Source organism: Oncorhynchus mykiss, chromosome 23 (genome assembly GCF_057628025.1).
Source record: "Oncorhynchus mykiss isolate SJ-2025 chromosome 23, ASM5762802v1, whole genome shotgun sequence".
In the NCBI taxonomy this organism is placed as follows: Eukaryota; Metazoa; Chordata; class Actinopteri; order Salmoniformes; family Salmonidae; genus Oncorhynchus; species Oncorhynchus mykiss.
The window spans coordinates 57,635,001-57,658,002 of NC_143044.1; the positions used below are offsets into that span (position 1 = coordinate 57,635,001).

Sequence of the window (23,002 nt, forward strand, 5' to 3'; positions counted from 1 at the left end):
CCGTGATGACTCTACAAGGTGTCTAAAGCGTTCCACAGGGATGTTGGCCCGTGATGACTCTACAAGGTGTCTAAAGCGTTCCACAGGGATGTCGACCCGTGATGACTCTACAAGGTGTCTAAAGCGTTCCACAGGGATGTTGGCCCGTGATGACTCTACAAGGTGTCTAAAGCGTTCCACAGGGATGCTGGCCCGTGATGACTACAAGGTGTCTAAAGCGTTCCACAGGGATGTTGGCCCGTGATGACTACAAGGTGTCTAAAGCGTTCCACAGGGATGCTGGCCCGTGATGACTCTACAAGGTGTCTAAAGCGTTCCACAGGGATGTTGGCCCGTGATGACTCTACAAGGTGTCTAAAGCGTTCCACAGGGATGTTGGCCCGTGATGACTCTACAAGGTGTCTAAAGCGTTCCACAGGGATGTTGGCCCGTGATGACTACAAGGTGTCTAAAGCGTTCCACAGGGATGCTGGCCCGTGATGACTCTACAAGGTGTCTAAAGCGTTCCACAGGGATGCTGGCCCGTGATGACTCTACAAGGTGTCTAAAGCGTTCCACAGGGATGTTGGCCCGTGATGACTCTACAAGGTGTCTAAAGCGTTCCACAGGGATGTTGGCCCGTGATGACTCTACAAGGTGTCTAAAGCGTTCCACAGGGATGTTGGCCCGTGATGACTCTACAAGGTGTCTAAAGCGTTCCACAGGGATGTTGGCCCGTGATGACTCTACAAGGTGTCTAAAGCGTTCCACAGGGATGCTGGCCCGTGATGACTCTACAAGGTGTCTAAAGCGTTCCACAGGGATGTTGGCCAATGATGACTCTACAAGGTGTCTAAAGCGTTCCACAGGGATGTTGGCCCGTGATGACTACAAGGTGTCTAAAGCGTTCCACAGGGATGTTGGCCCGTGATGACTCTACAAGGTGTCTAAAGCGTTCCACAGGAATGCTGGCCCGTGATGACTCTACAAGGTGTCTAAAGCGTTCCACAGGGATGTTGGCCCGTGATGACTCTACAAGGTGTCTAAAGCGTTCCACAGGGATGTCGACCCGTGATGACTCTACAAGGTGTCTAAAGCGTTCCACAGGGATGTTGGCCCGTGATGACTACAAGGTGTCTAAAGCGTTCCACAGGGATGTTGGCCCGTGATGACTACAAGGTGTCTAAAGCGTTCCACAGGGATGTTGGCCCGTGATGACTCTACAAGGTGTCTAAAGCGTTCCACAGGGATGTTGGCCCGTGATGACTCTACAAGGTGTCTAAAGCGTTCCACAGGGATGTTGGCCCGTGATGACTCTACAAGGTGTCTAAAGCGTTCCACAGGGATGCTGGCCCGTGATGACTCTACAAGGTGTCTAAAGCGTTCCACAGGGATGCTGGCCCGTGATGACTCTACAAGGTGTCTAAAGCGTTCCACAGGGATGCTGGCCCGTGATGACTCTACAAGGTGTCTAAAGCGTTCCACAGGGATGTTGGCCCGGGATGACTCTACAAGGTGTCTAAAGCGTTCCACAGGGATGTTGGCCAATGATGACTCTACTAGGTGTCTAAAGCGTTCCACAGGGATGTTGGCCCGTGATGACTCTACAAGGTGTCTAAAGCGTTCCACAGGGATGTTGGCCCGTGATGACTACAAGGTGTCTAAAGCGTTCCACAGGGATGTTGGCCCGTGATGACTCTACAAGGTGTCTAAAGCGTTCCACAGGGATGTTGGCCCGTGATGACTCTACAAGGTGTCTAAAGCGTTCCACAGGGATGCTGGCCCGTGATGACTCTACAAGGTGTCTAAAGCGTTCCACAGGGATGTTGGCCAATGATGACTCTACAAGGTGTCTAAAGCGTTCCACAGGGATGTTGGCCCGTGATGACTACAAGGTGTCTAAAGCGTTCCACAGGGATGTTGGCCCGTGATGACTCTACAAGGTGTCTAAAGCGTTACATAGGGATGCTGGCCCGTGATGACTCTACAAGGTGTCTAAAGCGTTCCACAGGGATGTTGGCCCGTGATGACTCTACAAGGTGTCTAAAGCGTTCCACAGGGATGCTGGCCCCATGTTGACTCTACAAGGTGTCTAAAGCGTTCCACAGGGATGCTGGCCCGTGATGACTACAAGGTGTCTAAAGCGTTCCACAGGGATGCTGGCCCGTGATGACTCTACAAGGTGTCTAAAGCGTTCCACAGGGATGTTGGCCCATGATGACTCTACAAGGTGTCTAAAGCGTTCCACAGGGATGCTGGCCCGTGATGACTCTACAAGGTGTCTAAAGCGTTCCACAGGGATGTCGGCCCGTGATGACTCTACAAGGTGTCTAAAGCGTTCCACAGGGATGCTGGCCCCATGTTGACTCTACAAGGTGTCTAAAGCGTTCCACAGGGATGCTGGCCCGTGATGACTCTACAAGGTGTCTAAAGCGTTCCACAGGGATGTTGGCCCGTGATGACTCTACAAGGTGTCTAAAGCGTTCCACAGGGATGTTGGCCCGTGATGACTCTACAAGGTGTCTAAAGCGTTCCACAGGGATGTTGGCCCGTGATGACTCTACAAGGTGTCTAAAGCGTTCCACAGGGATGTTGGCCCGTGATGACTCTACAAGGTGTCTAAAGCGTTCCACAGGGATGTTGGCCCGTGATGACTCTACAAGGTGTTGAAAGCGTTCCACAGGGATGCTGGCCCGTGATGACTCTACAAGGTGTCTAAAGCGTTCCACAGGGATGTTGGCCCCATGTTGACTCTACAAGGTGTCTAAAGCGTTCCACAGGGATGTTGGCCCGTGATGACTCTACAAGGTGTCTAAAGCGTTCCACAGGGATGTTGGCCCGTGATGACTCTACAAGGTGTCTAAAGCGTTCCACAGGGATGTTGGCCCGTGATGACTCTACTAGGTGTCTAAAGCGTTCCACAGGGATGTTGGCCCGTGATGACTCTACAAGGTGTCTAAAGCGTTCCACAGGGATGTTGGCCCGTGATGACTCTACAAGGTGTCTAAAGCGTTCCACAGGGATGTTGGCCCGTGATGACTCTACAAGGTGTCTAAAGCGTTCCACAGGGATGTTGGCCCCATGTTGACTCTACAAGGTGTCTAAAGCGTTCCACAGGGATGTTGGCCCGTGATGACTCTACAAGGTGTCTAAAGCGTTCCACAGGGATGTCGACCCGTGATGACTCTACAAGGTGTCTAAAGCGTTCCACAGGGATGTTGGCCCGTGATGACTCTACAAGGTGTCTAAAGCGTTCCACAGGGATGTTGGCCCGTGATGACTCTACAAGGTGTCTAAAGCGTTCCACAGGGATGTTGGCCCGTGATGACTCTACAAGGTGTCTAAAGCGTTCCACAGGGATGTCGACCCGTGATGACTCTACAAGGTGTCTAAAGCGTTCCACAGGGATGTTGGCCCGTGATGACTCTACAAGGTGTCTAAAGCGTTCCACAGGGATGCTGGCCCGTGATGACTACAAGGTGTCTAAAGCGTTCCACAGGGATGTTGGCCCGTGATGACTACAAGGTGTCTAAAGCGTTCCACAGGGATGCTGGCCCGTGATGACTCTACAAGGTGTCTAAAGCGTTCCACAGGGATGTTGGCCCGTGATGACTCTACAAGGTGTCTAAAGCGTTCCACAGGGATGTTGGCCCGTGATGACTCTACAAGGTGTCTAAAGCGTTCCACAGGGATGTTGGCCCGTGATGACTACAAGGTGTCTAAAGCGTTCCACAGGGATGCTGGCCCGTGATGACTCTACAAGGTGTCTAAAGCGTTCCACAGGGATGCTGGCCCGTGATGACTCTACAAGGTGTCTAAAGCGTTCCACAGGGATGTTGGCCCGTGATGACTCTACAAGGTGTCTAAAGCGTTCCACAGGGATGTTGGCCCGTGATGACTCTACAAGGTGTCTAAAGCGTTCCACAGGGATGTTGGCCCGTGATGACTCTACAAGGTGTCTAAAGCGTTCCACAGGGATGTTGGCCCGTGATGACTCTACAAGGTGTCTAAAGCGTTCCACAGGGATGCTGGCCCGTGATGACTCTACAAGGTGTCTAAAGCGTTCCACAGGGATGTTGGCCAATGATGACTCTACAAGGTGTCTAAAGCGTTCCACAGGGATGTTGGCCCGTGATGACTACAAGGTGTCTAAAGCGTTCCACAGGGATGTTGGCCCGTGATGACTCTACAAGGTGTCTAAAGCGTTCCACAGGAATGCTGGCCCGTGATGACTCTACAAGGTGTCTAAAGCGTTCCACAGGGATGTTGGCCCGTGATGACTCTACAAGGTGTCTAAAGCGTTCCACAGGGATGTCGACCCGTGATGACTCTACAAGGTGTCTAAAGCGTTCCACAGGGATGTTGGCCCGTGATGACTACAAGGTGTCTAAAGCGTTCCACAGGGATGTTGGCCCGTGATGACTACAAGGTGTCTAAAGCGTTCCACAGGGATGTTGGCCCGTGATGACTCTACAAGGTGTCTAAAGCGTTCCACAGGGATGTTGGCCCGTGATGACTCTACAAGGTGTCTAAAGCGTTCCACAGGGATGTTGGCCCGTGATGACTCTACAAGGTGTCTAAAGCGTTCCACAGGGATGCTGGCCCGTGATGACTCTACAAGGTGTCTAAAGCGTTCCACAGGGATGCTGGCCCGTGATGACTCTACAAGGTGTCTAAAGCGTTCCACAGGGATGCTGGCCCGTGATGACTCTACAAGGTGTCTAAAGCGTTCCACAGGGATGTTGGCCCGGGATGACTCTACAAGGTGTCTAAAGCGTTCCACAGGGATGTTGGCCAATGATGACTCTACTAGGTGTCTAAAGCGTTCCACAGGGATGTTGGCCCGTGATGACTCTACAAGGTGTCTAAAGCGTTCCACAGGGATGTTGGCCCGTGATGACTACAAGGTGTCTAAAGCGTTCCACAGGGATGTTGGCCCGTGATGACTCTACAAGGTGTCTAAAGCGTTCCACAGGGATGTTGGCCCGTGATGACTCTACAAGGTGTCTAAAGCGTTCCACAGGGATGCTGGCCCGTGATGACTCTACAAGGTGTCTAAAGCGTTCCACAGGGATGTTGGCCAATGATGACTCTACAAGGTGTCTAAAGCGTTCCACAGGGATGTTGGCCCGTGATGACTACAAGGTGTCTAAAGCGTTCCACAGGGATGTTGGCCCGTGATGACTCTACAAGGTGTCTAAAGCGTTACATAGGGATGCTGGCCCGTGATGACTCTACAAGGTGTCTAAAGCGTTCCACAGGGATGTTGGCCCGTGATGACTCTACAAGGTGTCTAAAGCGTTCCACAGGGATGCTGGCCCCATGTTGACTCTACAAGGTGTCTAAAGCGTTCCACAGGGATGCTGGCCCGTGATGACTACAAGGTGTCTAAAGCGTTCCACAGGGATGCTGGCCCGTGATGACTCTACAAGGTGTCTAAAGCGTTCGACAGGGATGTTGGCCCGTGATGACTCTACAAGGTGTCTAAAGCGTTCCACAGGGATGCTGGCCCGTGATGACTCTACAAGGTGTCTAAAGCGTTCCACAGGGATGTTGGCCCGTGATGACTACAAGGTGTCTAAAGCGTTCCACAGGGATGTCGACCCGTGATGACTCTACAAGGTGTCTAAAGCGTTCCACAGGGATGCTGGCCCGTGATGACTCTACAAGGTGTCTAAAGCGTTCCACAGGGATGTTGGCCCGTGATGACTCTACAAGGTGTCTAAAGCGTTCCACAGGGATGTTGGCCAATGATGACTCTAAAAGGTGTCTAAAGCGTTCCACAGGGATGTTGGCCCGTGATGACTCTACAAGGTGTCTAAAGCGTTCCACAGGGATGTTGGCCCTTGATGACTCTACAAGGTGTCTAAAGCGTTCCACAGGGATGTTGGCCCGTGATGACTACAAGGTGTCTAAAGCGTTCCACAGGGATGTTGGCCCGTGATGACTACAAGGTGTCTAAAGCGTTCCACAGGGATGCTGGCCCGTGATGACTCTACAAGGTGTCTAAAGCGTTCCACAGGGATGCTGGCCCGTGATGACTCTACAAGGTGTCTAAAGCGTTCCACAGGGATGTTGGCCCGTGATGACTCTACAAGGTGTCTAAAGCGTTCCACAGGGATGCTGGCCCCATGTTGACTCTACAAGGTGTCTAAAGCGTTCCACAGGGATGCTGGCCCGTGATGACTACAAGGTGTCTAAAGCGTTCCACAGGGATGCTGGCCCGTGATGACTACAAGGTGTCTAAAGCGTTCCACAGGGATGTTGGCCCGTGATGACTCTACAAGGTGTCTAAAGCGTTCCACAGGGATGTTGGCCCGTGATGACTCTACAAGGTGTCTAAAGCGTTCCACAGGGATGTCGACCCGTGATGACTACAAGGTGTCTAAAGCGTTCCACAGGGATGCTGGCCCGTGATGACTCTACAAGGTGTCTAAAGCGTTCCACAGGGATGCTGGCCCGTGATGACTCTACAAGGTGTCTAAAGCGTTCCACAGGGATGCTGGCCCGTGATGACTACAAGGTGTCTAAAGCGTTCCACAGGGATGTTGGCCAATGATGACTCTAAAAGGTGTCTAAAGCGTTCCACAGGGATGTTGGCCCGTGATGACTCTACAAGGTGTCTAAAGCGTTCCACAGGGATGTTGGCCCGTGATGACTACAAGGTGTCTAAAGCGTTCCACAGGGATGTTGGCCCGTGATGACTACAAGGTGTCTAAAGCGTTCCACAGGGATGCTGGCCCGTGATGACTCTACAAGGTGTCTAAAGCGTTCCACAGGGATGCTGGCCCGTGATGACTCTACAAGGTGTCTAAAGCGTTCCACAGGGATGTTGGCCCGTGATGACTCTACAAGGTGTCTAAAGCGTTCCACAGGGATGCTGGCCCCATGTTGACTCTACAAGGTGTCTAAAGCGTTCCACAGGGATGCTGGCCCGTGATGACTACAAGGTGTCTAAAGCGTTCCACAGGGATGCTGGCCCGTGATGACTACAAGGTGTCTAAAGCGTTCCACAGGGATGTTGGCCCGTGATGACTCTACAAGGTGTCTAAAGCGTTCCACAGGGATGTTGGCCCGTGATGACTCTACAAGGTGTCTAAAGCGTTCCACAGGGATGTCGACCCGTGATGACTCTACAAGGTGTCTAAAGCATTCCACAGGGATGTTGGCCCATGTTGACTCCAATGCTTCCCTCAGTTGTGTCAAGTTGGCTGAATCAAATCAAATGTTATGAGTCACATGTGCCGAATACAACAGGTGTAGTAGACCTTACAGTGAAATGCCGAATACAACAGGTGTAGTAGACCTTACAGTGAAATGTTGAATACAACAGGTGTAGTAGACCTCACAGTGAAATGTTGAATACAACAGGTGTAGTAGACCTTACAGTGAAATGCTGAATACAACAGGTGTAGGTAGACCTCACAGTGAAATGCTGAATACAACAGGTGTAGGTAGACCTTACAGTGAAATACTGAATACAACAGGTGTAGTAGACCTTACAGTGAAATGCTGAATACAACAGGTGTAGGTAGACCTTACAGTGAAATGCTGAATACAACAGGTGTAGTAGACCACACAGTGAAATGCTGAATACAACAGGTGTAGTAGACCTTACAGTGAAATGCTGAATACAACAGGTGTAGGTAGACCTTACAGTGAAATGCTGAATACAACAGGTGTAGTAGACCACACAGTGAAATGCTGAATACAACAGGTGTAGTAGACCTTACAGTGAAATGCTGAATAGAACAGGTGTAGGTAGACCTTACAGTGAAATGCTGAATACAACAGGTGTAGTAGACCTTACAGTGAAATGCTTAATACAACAGGTGTAGGTAGACCTTACAGTGAAATACTGAATACAACAGGTGTTGGTAGTCCTTACAGTGAAATGCTGAATACAACAGGTGTTGGTAGACCTTACAGTGAAATGCTGAATACAACAGGTGTAGGTAGACCTTACAGTGAAATGCTGAATACAACAGGTGTAGTAGACCTTACAGTGAAATGCTGAATACAACAGGTGTAGTAGACCTCACAGTGAAATGCTGAATACAACAGACCTTACAGTGAAATGCTGAATACAACAGGTGTAGTAGACCTCACAGTGAATATGCTGAACACAACAGGTGTAGTAGACTTTACAGTGAAATGCTGAATACAACAGGTGTAGTAGACCTCACAGTGAAATGCTGAATACAACAGGTGTAGTAGACCTTACAGTGAAATGCTGAATACAACAGGTGTAGTAGACCTTACAGTGAAATACTGAATACAACAGGTGTAGTAGACCTTACAGTGAAATGCTGAATACAACAGGTGTAGTAGACCTTGCAGTGAAATACTGAATACAACAGGTGTAGTAGATCTTACAGTGAAATGCTGAATACAACATGTGTAGGTAGACCTTACAGTGAAATGATGAATACAACAGGTGTAGTAGACCTTACAGTGAAATACTGAATACAACAGGTGTAGTAGACCTTACAGTGAAATGCTGAATACAACAGGTGTAGTAGACCTTACAGTGAAATGCTGAATTCAACAGGTGTAGTAGACCTTACAGTGAAATGCTGAATACAACAGGTTAAGTAGACCTTACAGTGAAATGCTGAATACAACAGGTGTAGTAGACCTTACAGTGAAATACTGACTACAACAGGTGTAGTAGACCTCACAGTGAAATGCTGAATACAACAGGTGTAGTAGACCTTACAGTGAAATGCTGAATACAACAGGTGTAGTAGACCTTACAGTGAAATGCTGAATACAACAGGTATAGTAGACCTTACAGTGAAATGCTGAATACAACAGGTGTAGTAGACCTTACAGTGAAATGTTGAATACAACAGACCTTACAGTGAAATGCTGAATACAACAGGTGTAGGTAGACCTTACAGTGAAATACTGAATACAACAGGTGTAGGTAGACCTTACAGTGAAATGCTGAATACAACAGGTGTAGTAGACCTTACAGTGAAATGCTGAATACAACAGGTATAGTAGACCTTACAGTGAAATGCTGAATACAACAGGTGTAGTAGACCTTAGAGTGAAATGTTGAATACAACAGACCTTACAGTGAAATGCTGAATACAACAGGTGTAGGTAGACCTTACAGTGAAATACTGAATACAACAGGTGTAGGTAGACCTTACAGTGAAATGCTGAATACAACAGGTGTAGGTAGACCTTACAGTGAAATGCTGAATACAACAGGTGTAGTAGACCTTACAGTGAAATGCTGTACAACAGACCTTACAGTGAAATGCTGAATACAACAGGTGTAGTAGACCTTACAGTGAAATGCTGTACAACAGACCTTACAGTGAAATGCTGAATACAACAGGTGTAGTAGACCTTACAGTGAAATGCTGAATACAACAGGTGTAGTAGACCTTACAGTGAAATGCTGAATATAACAGGTGTAGTAGACCTTACAGTGAAATGCTGAATACAACAGGTGTAGTAGACCTTACAGTGAAATGCTGTACAACAGACCTTACAGTGAAATGCTTACTTACGAGCCCCTAACCAACAATACAGTTTACATTTTTTTAATAAACTAAGATTAAGAAATAAAAGTAACAAGTATTTAAAGAGCAGCAGTAAAATAACAATAGCGAGACGATATACAGGGTGTACTGGTACAGAGTCAATGTGCAGGGGGCACCGGTTAGTCGAGGTAATTGAGGTAATGTGTTTTACAGCACTTCCCACTTGCTCAAACATGTTAAAATGTTAAAATGTTGCACTCAAGGATTGTAGATGATGAACAAACAGATTTAATAATGTGTACAGAGATGATCTGATACCTTACTAGAGTCTGAGACACGCACACACACACACACACGCACGCACGCACGCACGCACACACACACACACACACGCACGCTCACACACACACACTTGCACACACACACAGAAACACAGTCTGTTTCTACAGTACTCATGGGAGATGCATGTACTCATAGGAGATACAGTGGTGAGAACAAGTTTCTGGATTTTTGTTTTAGATTCCGTCTCTCACAGTTGAAGTGTACCTATGATAAAAATTACAGACCTCTACGTGCTTTGTAAGTAGGAAAACCTGCAAAATCGTCAGTGTAGCAAATACCTGTTCTCCCCACTGTATGTTTACTTGACTGAGAGCAGTGAAGGAGGTGCTGTCTGTCACACCACAGTGATACATTTCATCTCTTTACATGGTACACTTTAAATCAATGATGGACAGATTGGTTCAGCCTTTATCCAGACACGAGGAATGATGAAAGAAGACATAAAAGCATTTGATGTTGAGATGTCAACCTCCCCGAAAACAAAGATATAAAGGCCTACGAAGCCCACAGTACAGTAGATCTGTTCTCCTACTGTAAGAAATAGGAACGTTTCTTACAATGATGACATATTTTTGAGAAGGTCAAGGGTTGTGTTACGTTCAAATGTATTCTTCACAGAGTGTAGGACTAAATGCTTATTTCAAGCACCAACTATTCAGTCTGATGAATACAAAATGAGCCTCTACGAGTGTATTATGCGATACAATATTTTCATCAATACATGAATATACAGTATGTACAAAAACATGAAATCGTGTGTTAATTGATAAATTGATTGACTGACATATCCAACCTGATGAATTGATTGATTGATTGATTGATTGATTGACAGGGCCAAACCTGATGTTGAGTGGGGTCTCCAGTCTCCGGTCATGAGAGCAACACCTGGCGCTGACAGTGATGTCATCCGGGCAAACTGGGCTGGCAGCATGGGTCCCATTAGGTCCTCCCAGGTGGCACTGGATCCTGCAGGTCAAACAGGGACAGGGTAAGTTACCAGACATATCCTGCAGGTCAAACAGGGACAGGGTAAGTTACCAGACATATCCTGCAGGTCAAACAGGGGCAGGGTAAGTTACCAGACATATCCTGCTGCTCAAACAGGGACAGGGTAAGTTACCAGACATATCCTGCAGGTCAAACAGGGACAGGGTAAGTTACCAGACATATCCTGCAGGTCAAACAGGGGCAGGGTAAGTTACCAGACATATCCTGCAGGTCAAACAACAGGGACAGGGTAAGTTACCAGACATATCCTGCAGGTCAAACAGGGGCAGGGTAAGTTACCAGACATATCCTGCAGGTCAAACAGGGGCAGGGTAAGTTACCAGACATATCCTGCAGGTCAAACAGGGGCAGGGTAAGTTACCAGACATATCCTGCTGCTCAAACAGGGACAGGGTAAGTTACCAGACATATCCTGCAGGTCAAACAGGGGCAGGGTAAGTTACCAGACATATCCTGCAGGTCAAACAGGGGCAGGGTAAGTTACCAGACATATCCTGCAGGTCAAACAACAGGGTAAGTTACCAGACATATCCTGCAGGTCAAACAGGGGCAGGGTAAGTTACCAGACATATCCTGCAGGTCAAACAGGGGCAGGGTAAGTTACCAGACATATCCTGCAGGTCAAACAGGGGCAGGGTTAGGCCCTAGGAGGAACGGGATCCTCAGTTGTACATGGCGTGACAATAACCATAGGAGTTATCCAGACAGAAACACACAAACAGACAGATCTGGGACCAGGCTACTGGTAAGGGATGGGGTTGGGCAGTGAGTCGGCACAAAGGCAGCCCCACTACATGAAACCCAGTCGGCCGGCACTGTGTGTGAAGCTCCTGGGAGACAGTGAAGTGGTCACATCAGTTAACTCTTCAGCACCCTGGATTTGATCCCAAATAGCACCTTATACCCATATAGTTCACTACTTTAGACCAAAAGGGAAAGGGTGCTAATTAGTATGCACACTTTGTGTTTCATCTACTGGCTCATATCTACTGGTTCATATCTACTGGCTCATATCTACTGGTTCATATCTACTGGTTCATATATACTGGTTCATATCTTCTGGTTCATATCTACTGGTTCAGATCTACTGGTTCATATCTACTGTTTCATATCTACTGGCTCATATCTACTGGCTCAATGTACTGGCTCATATCTACTGGTTCATATCTACTGGCTCATATCTACTGGTTCATATCTACTGGCTCAATGTACTGGCTCATATATACTGCCTCATATCTACTGGCTCATATATACTGGCTCATATATACTGGCTCATATCTATTGGTTAATATCTACTGGCTCATATCTACTGGCTCATAACTACTGGCTCATATCTACTGGCTCAATGTACTGTCTCAATGTACTGGCTCAGGTCTAGTCAGGCTGGGTCTATGTAGAAGAGGGTATTTGCCTTGTTAGCAGACATTATGTTTGAGACAGATGCACACACACACACACACACACACACACACACATACACACACACACACACAGTGGACGTCTTATGTTTTTTAAATATATGTCAACTCCAAAGTGTTTTGTTAGTAATGTCTTTTTGGCGATGTGTCGGTCCCTAGTAAAGACTAGCTGTCGTCGTTGGCGTCAGATAACGGCCGTTATAATACATCAAATAAATACGAATCAAACATGTTCAAAACTGTATCAGAAACAGCGTGGAAGCAATCCGTCAGTATGTCAAGTTGAGACAAGTCATGTCGTTTTAAGTTAACGCACCTTTATAACCGATTATAACTAAAGATTCTTATGTCACTCCATTATCTACAGTAGATTTTTATTTTGCCTTTATTTAACCAAGCAAGTCATTTAGAAAACATTATATATATATATTTTTTTTTACAATAACAACAACATATTGATTGCAGAGTTTCTTTCAAAGCAGATATATATATATATATTTTTTTTTTAGTAATGTCAACACAGCTCCAGGCTCATTTTGCAAAACGCAACATGTGGTCTTGTTTTATATTCCACCCTTCCCGTCTGCCTGGCGAATTCTCCCTGATAAGTGCAGTTTGTTTGGAAAGGTTAATTGTGTTTGGAATAAGCCAAGGGTTGATGGAAATTACCCGAGCTCAGTTAATCCAGCTGCCTGTCTGCCCGTCTTTATCAATATGTATATTGTTTCTTTTCTGTCTGTTGTCAAAAGGCTGGAACAGACATGTATAATGCAAATTAGGAATTTTATAACAATCACTACAAAAACCCAGCAACAACATCATTAACAACAACAACAACAACAAAAACACACAGCAATGTGGAGAAACAACAAGTTTCCACAACACAAAAGTCAACATATTTCAACTTCATGGGAACAATCAAAACATTAAATTGTACAAAGTTTGCTAATGTTGTGAAGTTGTTTAAGCTGGTGTGTCGACTGCTAAGCAATCAACCCACAATAGTTATACAACAGCCATGCATTCAAGGTCTGGGATACAGTATGTTCAATGGAATGGTTGAGTGTCAAACTTATACCACATTCAATATATAGTGTCGTTATCACTGAGGGTAACAAAAACATTAACAAAAACTGTCCTAATATTTTGTTTCACCCTGTAGGTAGGCAGGACTGGGGTCTGAATGCAGAGGTCAGAGATTCTGTTCTTTACAAGAACCTGTAGGTAGGCAGGACTGGGGTCTGAATGCAGAGGTCAGAGATTCTGTTCTTTAATAGAACCTGTAGGTTGGCAGGACTGGGGTTCTGAATGGAGAGGACAGAGATTATGTTCTTCACTAGAACTTGTAGGTAGGCAGGACTGGGGGTCTGAATGGAGAGGTCAGAGATTCTGTTCTTTACTAGAACCTGTAGGTTGGCAGGACTGGGGTCTGAATGCAGAGGTCAGAGATTCTGTTCTTTAATAGAACCTGTAGGTAGGCAGGACTGGGGGTCTGAATGGAGAGGTCAGAGATTCTGTTCTTTACTAGAACCTGTAGGTTGGCAGGACTGGGGTCTGAATGCAGAGGTCAGAGATTCTGTTCTTTAATAGAACCTGTAGGTAGGCAGGACTGGGGGTCTGAATGGAGAGGTCAGAGATTCTGTTCTTTACTATAACCTGTAGGTAGGCAGGACTGGGGGTCTGAATGGAGAGGTCAGAGATTCTGTTCTTTACTAGAACCTGTAGGTTGGCAGGACTGGGGTCTGAATGCAGAGGTCAGAGATTCTGTTCTTTAATAGAACCTGTAGGTAGGCAGGACTGGGAGTCTGAATGGAGAGGTCAGAGATTCTGTTCTTTACTAGAACCTGTAGGTTGGCAGGACTGGGGTCTGAATGCAGAGGTCAGAGATTCTGTTCTTTAATAGAACCTGTAGGTAGGCAGGACTGGGGGTCTGAATGGAGAGGTCAGAGATTATGTTCTTTACTAGAACCTGTAGGTTGGCAGGACTGGGGTCTGAATGCAGAGGTCAGAGATTCTGTTCTTTAATAGAACCTGTAGGTTGGCAGGACTGGGGTTCTGAACGGAGAGGTCAGAGATTCTGTTCTTTACTAGAACCTGTAGGTTGGCAGGACTGGGGTCTGAATGCAGAGGTCAGAGATTCTGTTCTTTAATAGAACCTGTAGGTTGGCAGGACTGGGGTCTGAACGGAGAGGTCAGAGATTCTGCACAAACTGCATTATGGGGGAAGGGAATGGGCAGGGTTGTATGTACACTGCTCAAAAAAATAAAGGGAACACTTAAACAACACAGTGTAACTCCAAGTCAATCACACTTCTGTGAAATCAAACTGTCCACTTAGGAAGCAACACTGATTGACAATAAATGTCACATGCTGTTGTTCAAATGGAATAGACAACAGGTGGAAATTATAGGCAATTAGCAAGACACCCCCAATAAAGGAGTGGTTCTGCAGGTGGTGACCACAGACCACTTCTCAGTTCCTATGCTTCCTGGCTGATGTTTTGGTCACTTTTGAATGCTGGCGGTGCTTTCACTCTAGTGGTAGCATGAGACGGAGTCTAGAAACCCACACAAGTGGCTCAGGTAGTGCAGCTCATCCAGGATGGCACATCAATGCGAGCTGTGGCAAGAAGGTTTGCTGTGTCTGTCAGCGTAGTGTCCAGAGCATGGAGGCGCTACCAGGAGACAGGCCAGTACATCAGGAGACGTGGAGGAGGCCGTAGGAGGGCAACAACCCAGCAGCAGGACCGCTACCTCCGCCTTTGTGCAAGAAGGAGCAGGAGGAGCACTGCCAGAGCCCTGCAAAATGACCTCCAGCAGGCCACAAATGTGCATGTGTCTGCTCAAACGGTCAGAAACAGACTCCATGAGGGTCTGTTTCCCAACACCGTGCAGGACGTTTGGCATTTGCCAGAGAACACCAAGATTGGCAAATTTGCCACTGGCGCCCTGTGCTCTTCACAGATAAAAGCAGGTTCACACAGCACATGTGACAGAGGTAGCCTGAGGTAGCCTGTCTGCCATTAGGTACCGAGATGAGATCCTCAGACCCCTTGTGAGACCATATGCTGGTGCGGTTGGCCCTGGGTTCCTCCTAATGCAAGACAATACTAGACCTCATGTGGCTGGAGTGTGTCAGCAGTTCCTGCAAGAGGAAGGCATTGATGCTATGGACGGGCCCACCCGTTCCCCGGACCTGAATCCAATTGAGCACATCTGGGACATCATGTCTCGCTCCATCCAGGTCTGGGAGGAGATCCCTCAGGAGACCATCCGCCACCTCATCAGGAGCATGCCCAGGCGTTGTAGGGAGGTCATACAGGCACGTGGAGGCCACACACACTACTGAGCCTCATTTTGACTTGTTTTAAGGACATTACATCAAAGTTGGATCAGCCTGTAGTGTGGTTTTCCACTTTAATTTTGAGTGTGACTCCAAATCCAGACCTCCATGGGTTGATAAATTTGATTTCCATTGATAATTTTTGTGTGATTTTGTTGCCAGCACATTCAACTATGTAAAGAAAAAAGTATTTAATACAGTGCCTTGCGAAAGTATTCGGCCCCCTTGAACTTTGCGACCTTTTGCCACATTTCAGGCTTCAAACATAAAGATATAAAACTTTATTTTTTTGTGAAGAATCAACAACAAGTGGGACACAATCATGAAGTGGAACGACATTTATTGGATATTTCAAACTTTTTTAACAAATCAAAAACTGAAAAATTGGGCGTGCAAAATTATTCAGCCCCCTTAAGTTAATACTTTGTAGCGCCACCTTTTGCTGCGATTACAGCTGTAAGTCGCTTGGGGTATGTCTCTATCAGTTTTTCACATCGAGAGACTGACATTTTTTCCCCATTCCTCCTTGCAAAACAGCTCGAGCTCAGTGAGGTTGGATGGAGAGCATTTGTGAACAGCAGTTTTCAGTTCTTTCCACAGATTCTCGATTGGATTCAGGTCTGGACTTTGACTTGGCCATTCTAACACCTGGATATGTTTATTTTTTAACCATTCCATTGTAGATTTTGCTTTATGTTTTGGATCATTGTCTTGTTGGAAGACAAATCTCCGTCCCAGTCTCAGGTCTTTTGCAGACTCCATCAGGTTTTCTTCCAGAATGGTCCTGTATTTGGCTCCATCCATCTTCCCATCAATTTTAACCATCTTCCCTGTCCCTGCTGAAGAAAAGCAGGCCCAAACCATGATGCTGCCACCACCATGTTTGACAGTGGGGATGGTGTGTTCAGCTGTGTTGCTTTTACGCCAAACATAACGTTTTGCATTGTTGCCAAAAAGTTCCATTTTGGTTTCATCTGACCAGAGCACCTTCTTCCACATGTTTGGTGTGTCTCCCAGGTGGCTTGTGGCAAACTTTAAACGACACTTTTTATGGATATCTTTAAGAAATGGCTTTCTTCTTGCCACTCTTCCATAAAGGCCAGATTTTTGCAATATATGACTGATTGTTGTCCTATGGATAGAGTCTCCCACCTCAGCTGTAGATCTCTGCAGTTCATCCAGAATGATCATGGGCCTCTTGGCTGCATCTCTGATCAGTCTTCTCCTTGTATGAGCTGAAAGTTTAGAGGGACGGCCAGGTCTTGGTAGATTTGCAGTGGTCTGATACTCCTTCCATTTCAATATTATCGCTTGCACAGTGCTCCTTGGGATGTTTAAAGCTTGGGAAATCTTTTTGCATCCAAATCCGGCTTTAAACTTCTTCACAACAGTATCTCTGACCTGCCTGGTGTGTTTCTTGTTCTTCATGATGCTCTCTGCGCTTTTAACGGACCTTTGAGACTATCACAGTGCAGGTGCATTTATATGGAGACTTGATTACACACAGGTGGATTGTATTTATCATCATTAGTCATTTAGGTCAACATTGGATAATTCAGAGATTCTCACTGAACTTCTGGAGAGAGTTTGCTGCACTGAAAGTAAAGGGGCTGAATAATTTTGCACGCCCAATTTTTCAGTTTTTGATTTGTTAAAAAAGTTTGAAATATCCAATAAATGTCGTTCCACTTCATGATTGTGTCCCACTTGTTGTTGATTCTTCACAAAAAAATACAGTTTTATATATTTATGTTTGAAGCCTGAAATGTGGCAAAAGGTCGCAAAGTTCAAGGGGGCCGAATACTTTCGCAAGGCACTGTAAGAATATTTCATTCATTCAGATCTAGGATGTGTTATTTTAGTGTTCCTTTTTGAGCAGTGTATGTTAAAAACTGTAGTATTTACTATAGTTAAAAAAAATACACTACTGTAGTATTTACTATAGTATTCTACAGTATACTGCAACATTTTATAGTAAGTACTATACATGATTGAGGGATATATCAGTGTGTAGTGTAGTATTCTACAGTATATTACAGCATACTGCAGTATTCTATGGTATGTAGTAAATTGTAATATGTTTTAATGTGGGGGTTTAACAATACATTATGCCACCCAGTCAGCCATCCCATTATTTCACACTATTCACAGACGGCAAAAGCCAAGCAGAATAAAAAAATGTAAAAAACCTCAAGAGTGGATATCAGTAATAACAGATTATAGCCGGGACACGTTTATTATGCTGATTCAGAAGAAGCTTCAGTCCAGTGTTTTGGGCTTGGTGTGAAAACAGCCTGGTGACAACAACACCGTAGAGAACCATGAACAGGCTTAGTCCCGCATCCCAAATGGCATCCTTTACCCAGAGTGCACTGTGTTTGACCAAGGGGACCATCGGGCCCTATATAGAGAATAGGGTACCATTTGGCATGTGTTCTTAATCTCCTTAATTCCACTGAGGGTACTCTGTGCTCTGTAGGAGGTCTCTTCGAGGATCATGAATACCAGCGCTGTGTGCACAGAGTGTGATCTGATTGACCCAATTTAACAGAACTCCCACATCAGGCTAATAGGACTATCTATGAAAGACTGACTGTCACAGTGATGGGAGTGTTTCTGCATTCCAAGTGGCACACTATTCCCTATATAGTGCACTACTTTTAACCATTCCCATAGGGCTCAAATATATATATATATAGGGAATAGGATGCGATTTCGGACACACCCTATGAAAGTAGTCGAGAAAGTCCCTGATCCGAAAGATTATTCTTCTGAGGAGATAGCAGCAGCTATTGATGAAAGTCTGAGATGAGAGGAGGCCTTGAGACGACAGAACACACCATCATAGATCAATACCATCTATTTTCTATTCTGATTCTATGGAACACGCCATCATCAAGTCATCTTCACGCTCTCAAAGACCAGAGGAGAGACTTCTATCATCATGAGGCAGCGTGATGTCTGTCTCTGGCTGCATTCAGGGCGTAATATATCGAATTTAGCAGCCGCTTTCATCCAATGCGACTTACAGAGATTGTGTACGTGCATTTTTATATATCGGTTTCCCCCCCACCGGGAATCGAACACACAACCGTGCCGTCGCAAACGCCTTGTTCTACCAACTGAGTCATACAGGACCACCTCATAGCGTGTGGAAATCAGCCCGTCACAAACGGACTGACAGAGAGAGGAGAGATGAGAGAGGAGAGAACCCACACCCCGCTGGGAACGGCCAGGTCTTCACTACACCTCTCGCACACTATCAGATTGACAATGTGCTGTTGGTTGTCTTGTCGTATAATCAGTCTGCGACCCAACTAGCACACTATAGTCCCTATGTAGTGTGCTACTTTTGACAAGAGCCCTATGAGCCCCAGTTAGTAGAACTGCACTATAAATAGAGAATAGGGGTCCATTTTGGACACAGGCTCAATCAGAACGGAACGGTGCCACCGACCAGGAGAGATGGGTTTGGGCTTTAGAAATATAAACTCCTCATAATCTGGTTTACTTTAATACATTATTCTATTAATAGATGTAGTTCATATGTTCATGAATATTGAATGTCAAAATGCCCCTCTGTAAATACCCACCACCCTTGTCGTCAACATGTAAATACTGGTTTGCTTCCCAAATGGAACCCTAATCCCTACAAAGTGCACCACTTTTGACCAGAGCCCTATGGGACCTACAGGTTAACTATGAATATGTGAATATGTATCACCATGGGATATAACAGCAAGCGACCCCTCCTCCAGGCTTTGCTCTGTCTCTATGAAAACAGACGGAGAGATGCAGTGTAACAATGAAGAGGACATACTGTATGTATTTCAGTAATCTGCTACAATTAACCCACAGGCACTTATCGTGGGCGTGTTGTACATTAGCAAAATACATAATGCAGTATTCATAAGGCCTCATTGGAATGGAATTCAAATGAAACTGAAAGCACTGAACGAAGTTAATAATTCTGAAGTATGGCATAAAGAGAAACTAGGCTGCTGGTTCTGGTAACGGTTTTCGTTGGTGGAAGAAGGAGTAGACCAAAACGCAGCGTGGTAAGTGTTCATGTTGGAAATTTAATCAAGACTGAACACTAAACAAAATAACAACGAGAAATAACGAGAACGAAACAGTTCTGTCAGGTGATGCACACAAAACAACTACCCACAACTCAAGGGCGAAACCAGGCTGCCTAAGTATGGTTCTCAATCAGAGACAACGATTGACAGGCTGCCTCTGATTGGGAACCATACCAGGCCTAAACACATCGAAATACAAACATAGAACAAAACATAGAATGCCCACCCCAACTCACGCCCTGACCAACCTAAAATAGAGACATAAAAAAAGGAACTAAGGTCAGGACGTGACAGTTCTGCTTTTAATCATGGAGGTACAGATTCTATTTGTTGTACCACTGTATTTCTCTCGTGCCATTTGACAAATCAACTGTCAAATGACCTCATATCACCAAGACTAGATCTGTGAAGTTGCCACAGCTCCAACTGAAATAAGCCTGAATGGAAATAAAAACACATGCCTCGTAAATTTGCAAAACGGGTCTCCGTGTCACGGTCGTCGTAAGGAGGAGACCACAAGGCGAAGAGTGATATGCTTTACGTTCTTCTTTAATTAAGAAAGAACACAGAACAAACTAACAAAATAACAAAATGAACCGTGAAGCTAATATGAGAAGTACAGACAGGCAACTAAACATAATAAGAACCCACAAATACGCTATGGAAAAATGGCTACCTAAATATGGTCCCCAATTAGAGACAACGATAAACAGCTGCCTCTGATTGGGAACCAATACAGGCCACCATAGACCTACATATCCCTAGACTTACTAAACCCCTAGACTTACAAAAACCCTAGACAATACAAAACAAGCATATACCCACCCTCTTCACACCCTGACCTAACCAAAATAATAAAGAAAACAAAGATAACTAAGGTCAGGGCGTGACACCCTGATTATAAACAGCAGGAGAGACTGACCCCTGAGTATAAACAACAGGAGAGACTGCCCCTGAATATAAACAACAGGATAGACTGACCCCTGAGTATAAACAACAGGATAGACTGACCCCTGAGTATAAACAACAGGAGAGACTGATCCCTGAATATAAACAACAGGAGAGACTGACCCCTGAATATAAACAACAGGAGAGACTGACCCCTGAATATAAACAACAGGAGAGACTGCCCCCTGAATATAAACAACAGGAGAGACTGACCCCTGAATATAAACAACAGGAGAGACTGCCCCCTGATTATAAACAGGAGAGACTGCCCCCTGATTATAAACAGGAGAGACTGCCCCCTGATTATAAACAACAGGAGAGACTGCCCCCTGAATAGAAACAACAGGTTAGACTGCCCCCTGAATATAAACAACAGGAGAGACTGACCAGTGATTGTAAACAACAGGAGAGACTGCCCCCTGAATATAAACAACAGGAGAGACTGCCCCCTGATTATAAACAGGAGGTTAGACTGCCCCCTGAATATAAACAGGAGAGACTGCCCCCTGATTATAAACAAGAGGATAGACTGCCCCCTGAATATAAACAACAGGAGAGACTGCCCCCTGAATATAAACAACAGGAGAGACTGACCCCTGAATATAAACAACAGGAGAGACTGCCCCTGATTGTAAACAGGAGGTTAGACTGCCCCCTGAATATAAACAGGAGGTTAGACTGCCCCCTGAATATAAACAGGAGAGACTGCACCCTGATTATAAACAAGAGGATAGACTGCCCCCTGAATATAAACAGGAGAGACTGCCCCCTAATTATAAACAGGAGGTTAGACTGCCCCCTGAATATAAACAACAGGAGAGACTGCCCCTGAATATAAACAGGAGAGACTGACCCCTGATTATAAACAACAGGAGAGACTGACCCCTGATTATAAACAACAGGAGAGACTGCCCCCTGATTATAAACAACAGGAGAGACTGCCCCCTGAATATAAACAGGAGAGACTGCCCCCTGAATATAAACAGGAGAGACTGGCTCTGTAGAGTTCTAGGCCCAGATTCACAAAACCTTCTTAAAACCTGTTAAGGATATGGCAGACATACGCCCCCTTTGGAGAGATTGGGTACCCCTAGTAAACTGGAAAAAAAATCTGTCAAAAATTGCTAATATATGCAAATAGAAAACACTCTAAAGATTCTAAAACCGTTGGAATTATGTCTGTAAGTATAGCAGAACTCACAGGGCAGGCATTCTTCCAAACTAGTTTTTGTGGCCATGAAAGTTGGAGCAACTTTGACGTCATGGCCCCCACCCTTCCCAACCAGTTATGATTCTGGGGACACTTTCTATCTCTTCCGCTAGATGTCCTCTTTCAGTAGAGCTTTGAATCGTTCAAATCCCGCGAGAATTGACCCTATGGGAGTGAAATTAGTGCGTGCCACGAGAGAATAGGCTGTGCGTATGGGCGCGAATTGGTCCCAGCCATTCCTTTGTTCCAGCACTCAAGAGAAGGGCAGACGATGGCCGATTGAATTGAAGTTTGTTTTGCGTGTCTAAAACATCATAAAGCTTGCTTCTGCACTTAGTTTGACCTGTTTAGTCGACATATAATATGTAATTTTGAAGTTTTGATGCGCAACTTTTCCGGACCAGAGGACGTTTTGGGTGCATTTCAGCTGATGTTATTAGCAGTAGCTAATACAAAGACGCAAGACTTGAAACCAAACGATGTATTGGGTAAGTATGAAGCCTTCCAGAACATTCTGAACGAAGACCATCGAAGGTAAGGGAATATTTATGCTTAAATCTGTGTTTCTGTTGACTCCAACATTACGTGGAAATGTAGCTTGGAACTGAGCGCTGTCTCAGCATATGGAATAGTGTGCGATTTCTGTAACGTTAAAAATAAATCTAACACAGCGGTTGCATAAAGAAGCAGTGTATCTTTCTAACTATATGTAGAACATGTATATTTAGTCAAAGTTTATGATGTCTATTTACGTTATCTTGCCGCGCTACATAGATTTCCTGCGGGCATTTTTGAGTAATTTCTGAATGTGAACTCACTGTAAATGGACATTTATGGATATAAATGGCATATTTTTGAAAAAAAAAATATGTACTGTGTAACATGTCATATTACTGTCATCTGATGAAGATTTTCAAAAGGTTAGTGAGCGATTTATTTTTTAATCCTGCGTTTGTTGATTGCATGTTTTGGCTATTCAAATGAGCTGTGTCTGGTGGTGGTTTTACATATATATGTGCTATGTTTTCGCCGTAAAACATTTTAGAAATCTGACTTGCTGGCTAGATGAACAAGGTGTTTATCTTTCATTTGAGCTATTGGACTTGTTAATGTGTGGAGGTTAAATATTTTTAAGAATATTTTTGCGTTCCATGCGCCACCGTTTCAGCTGA

General features: G+C 45.4%; 1 protein-coding gene across 1 annotated transcript in view; it reads right to left on the reverse strand.

The window, feature by feature from the left end:
* Positions 1-23,002, reverse strand: part of LOC118966091 (transcription elongation regulator 1-like protein) — a 221,160-nt gene that overhangs the window by 26,945 nt on the left and 171,213 nt on the right. Inside the window, exon 6 of the mRNA XM_090218011.1 lies at positions 10,662-10,787. Within this exon, the coding sequence (XP_090074137.1) occupies positions 10,662-10,787 (126 nt within the window). The remainder of the gene's footprint in view (positions 1-10,661; positions 10,788-23,002) is intronic.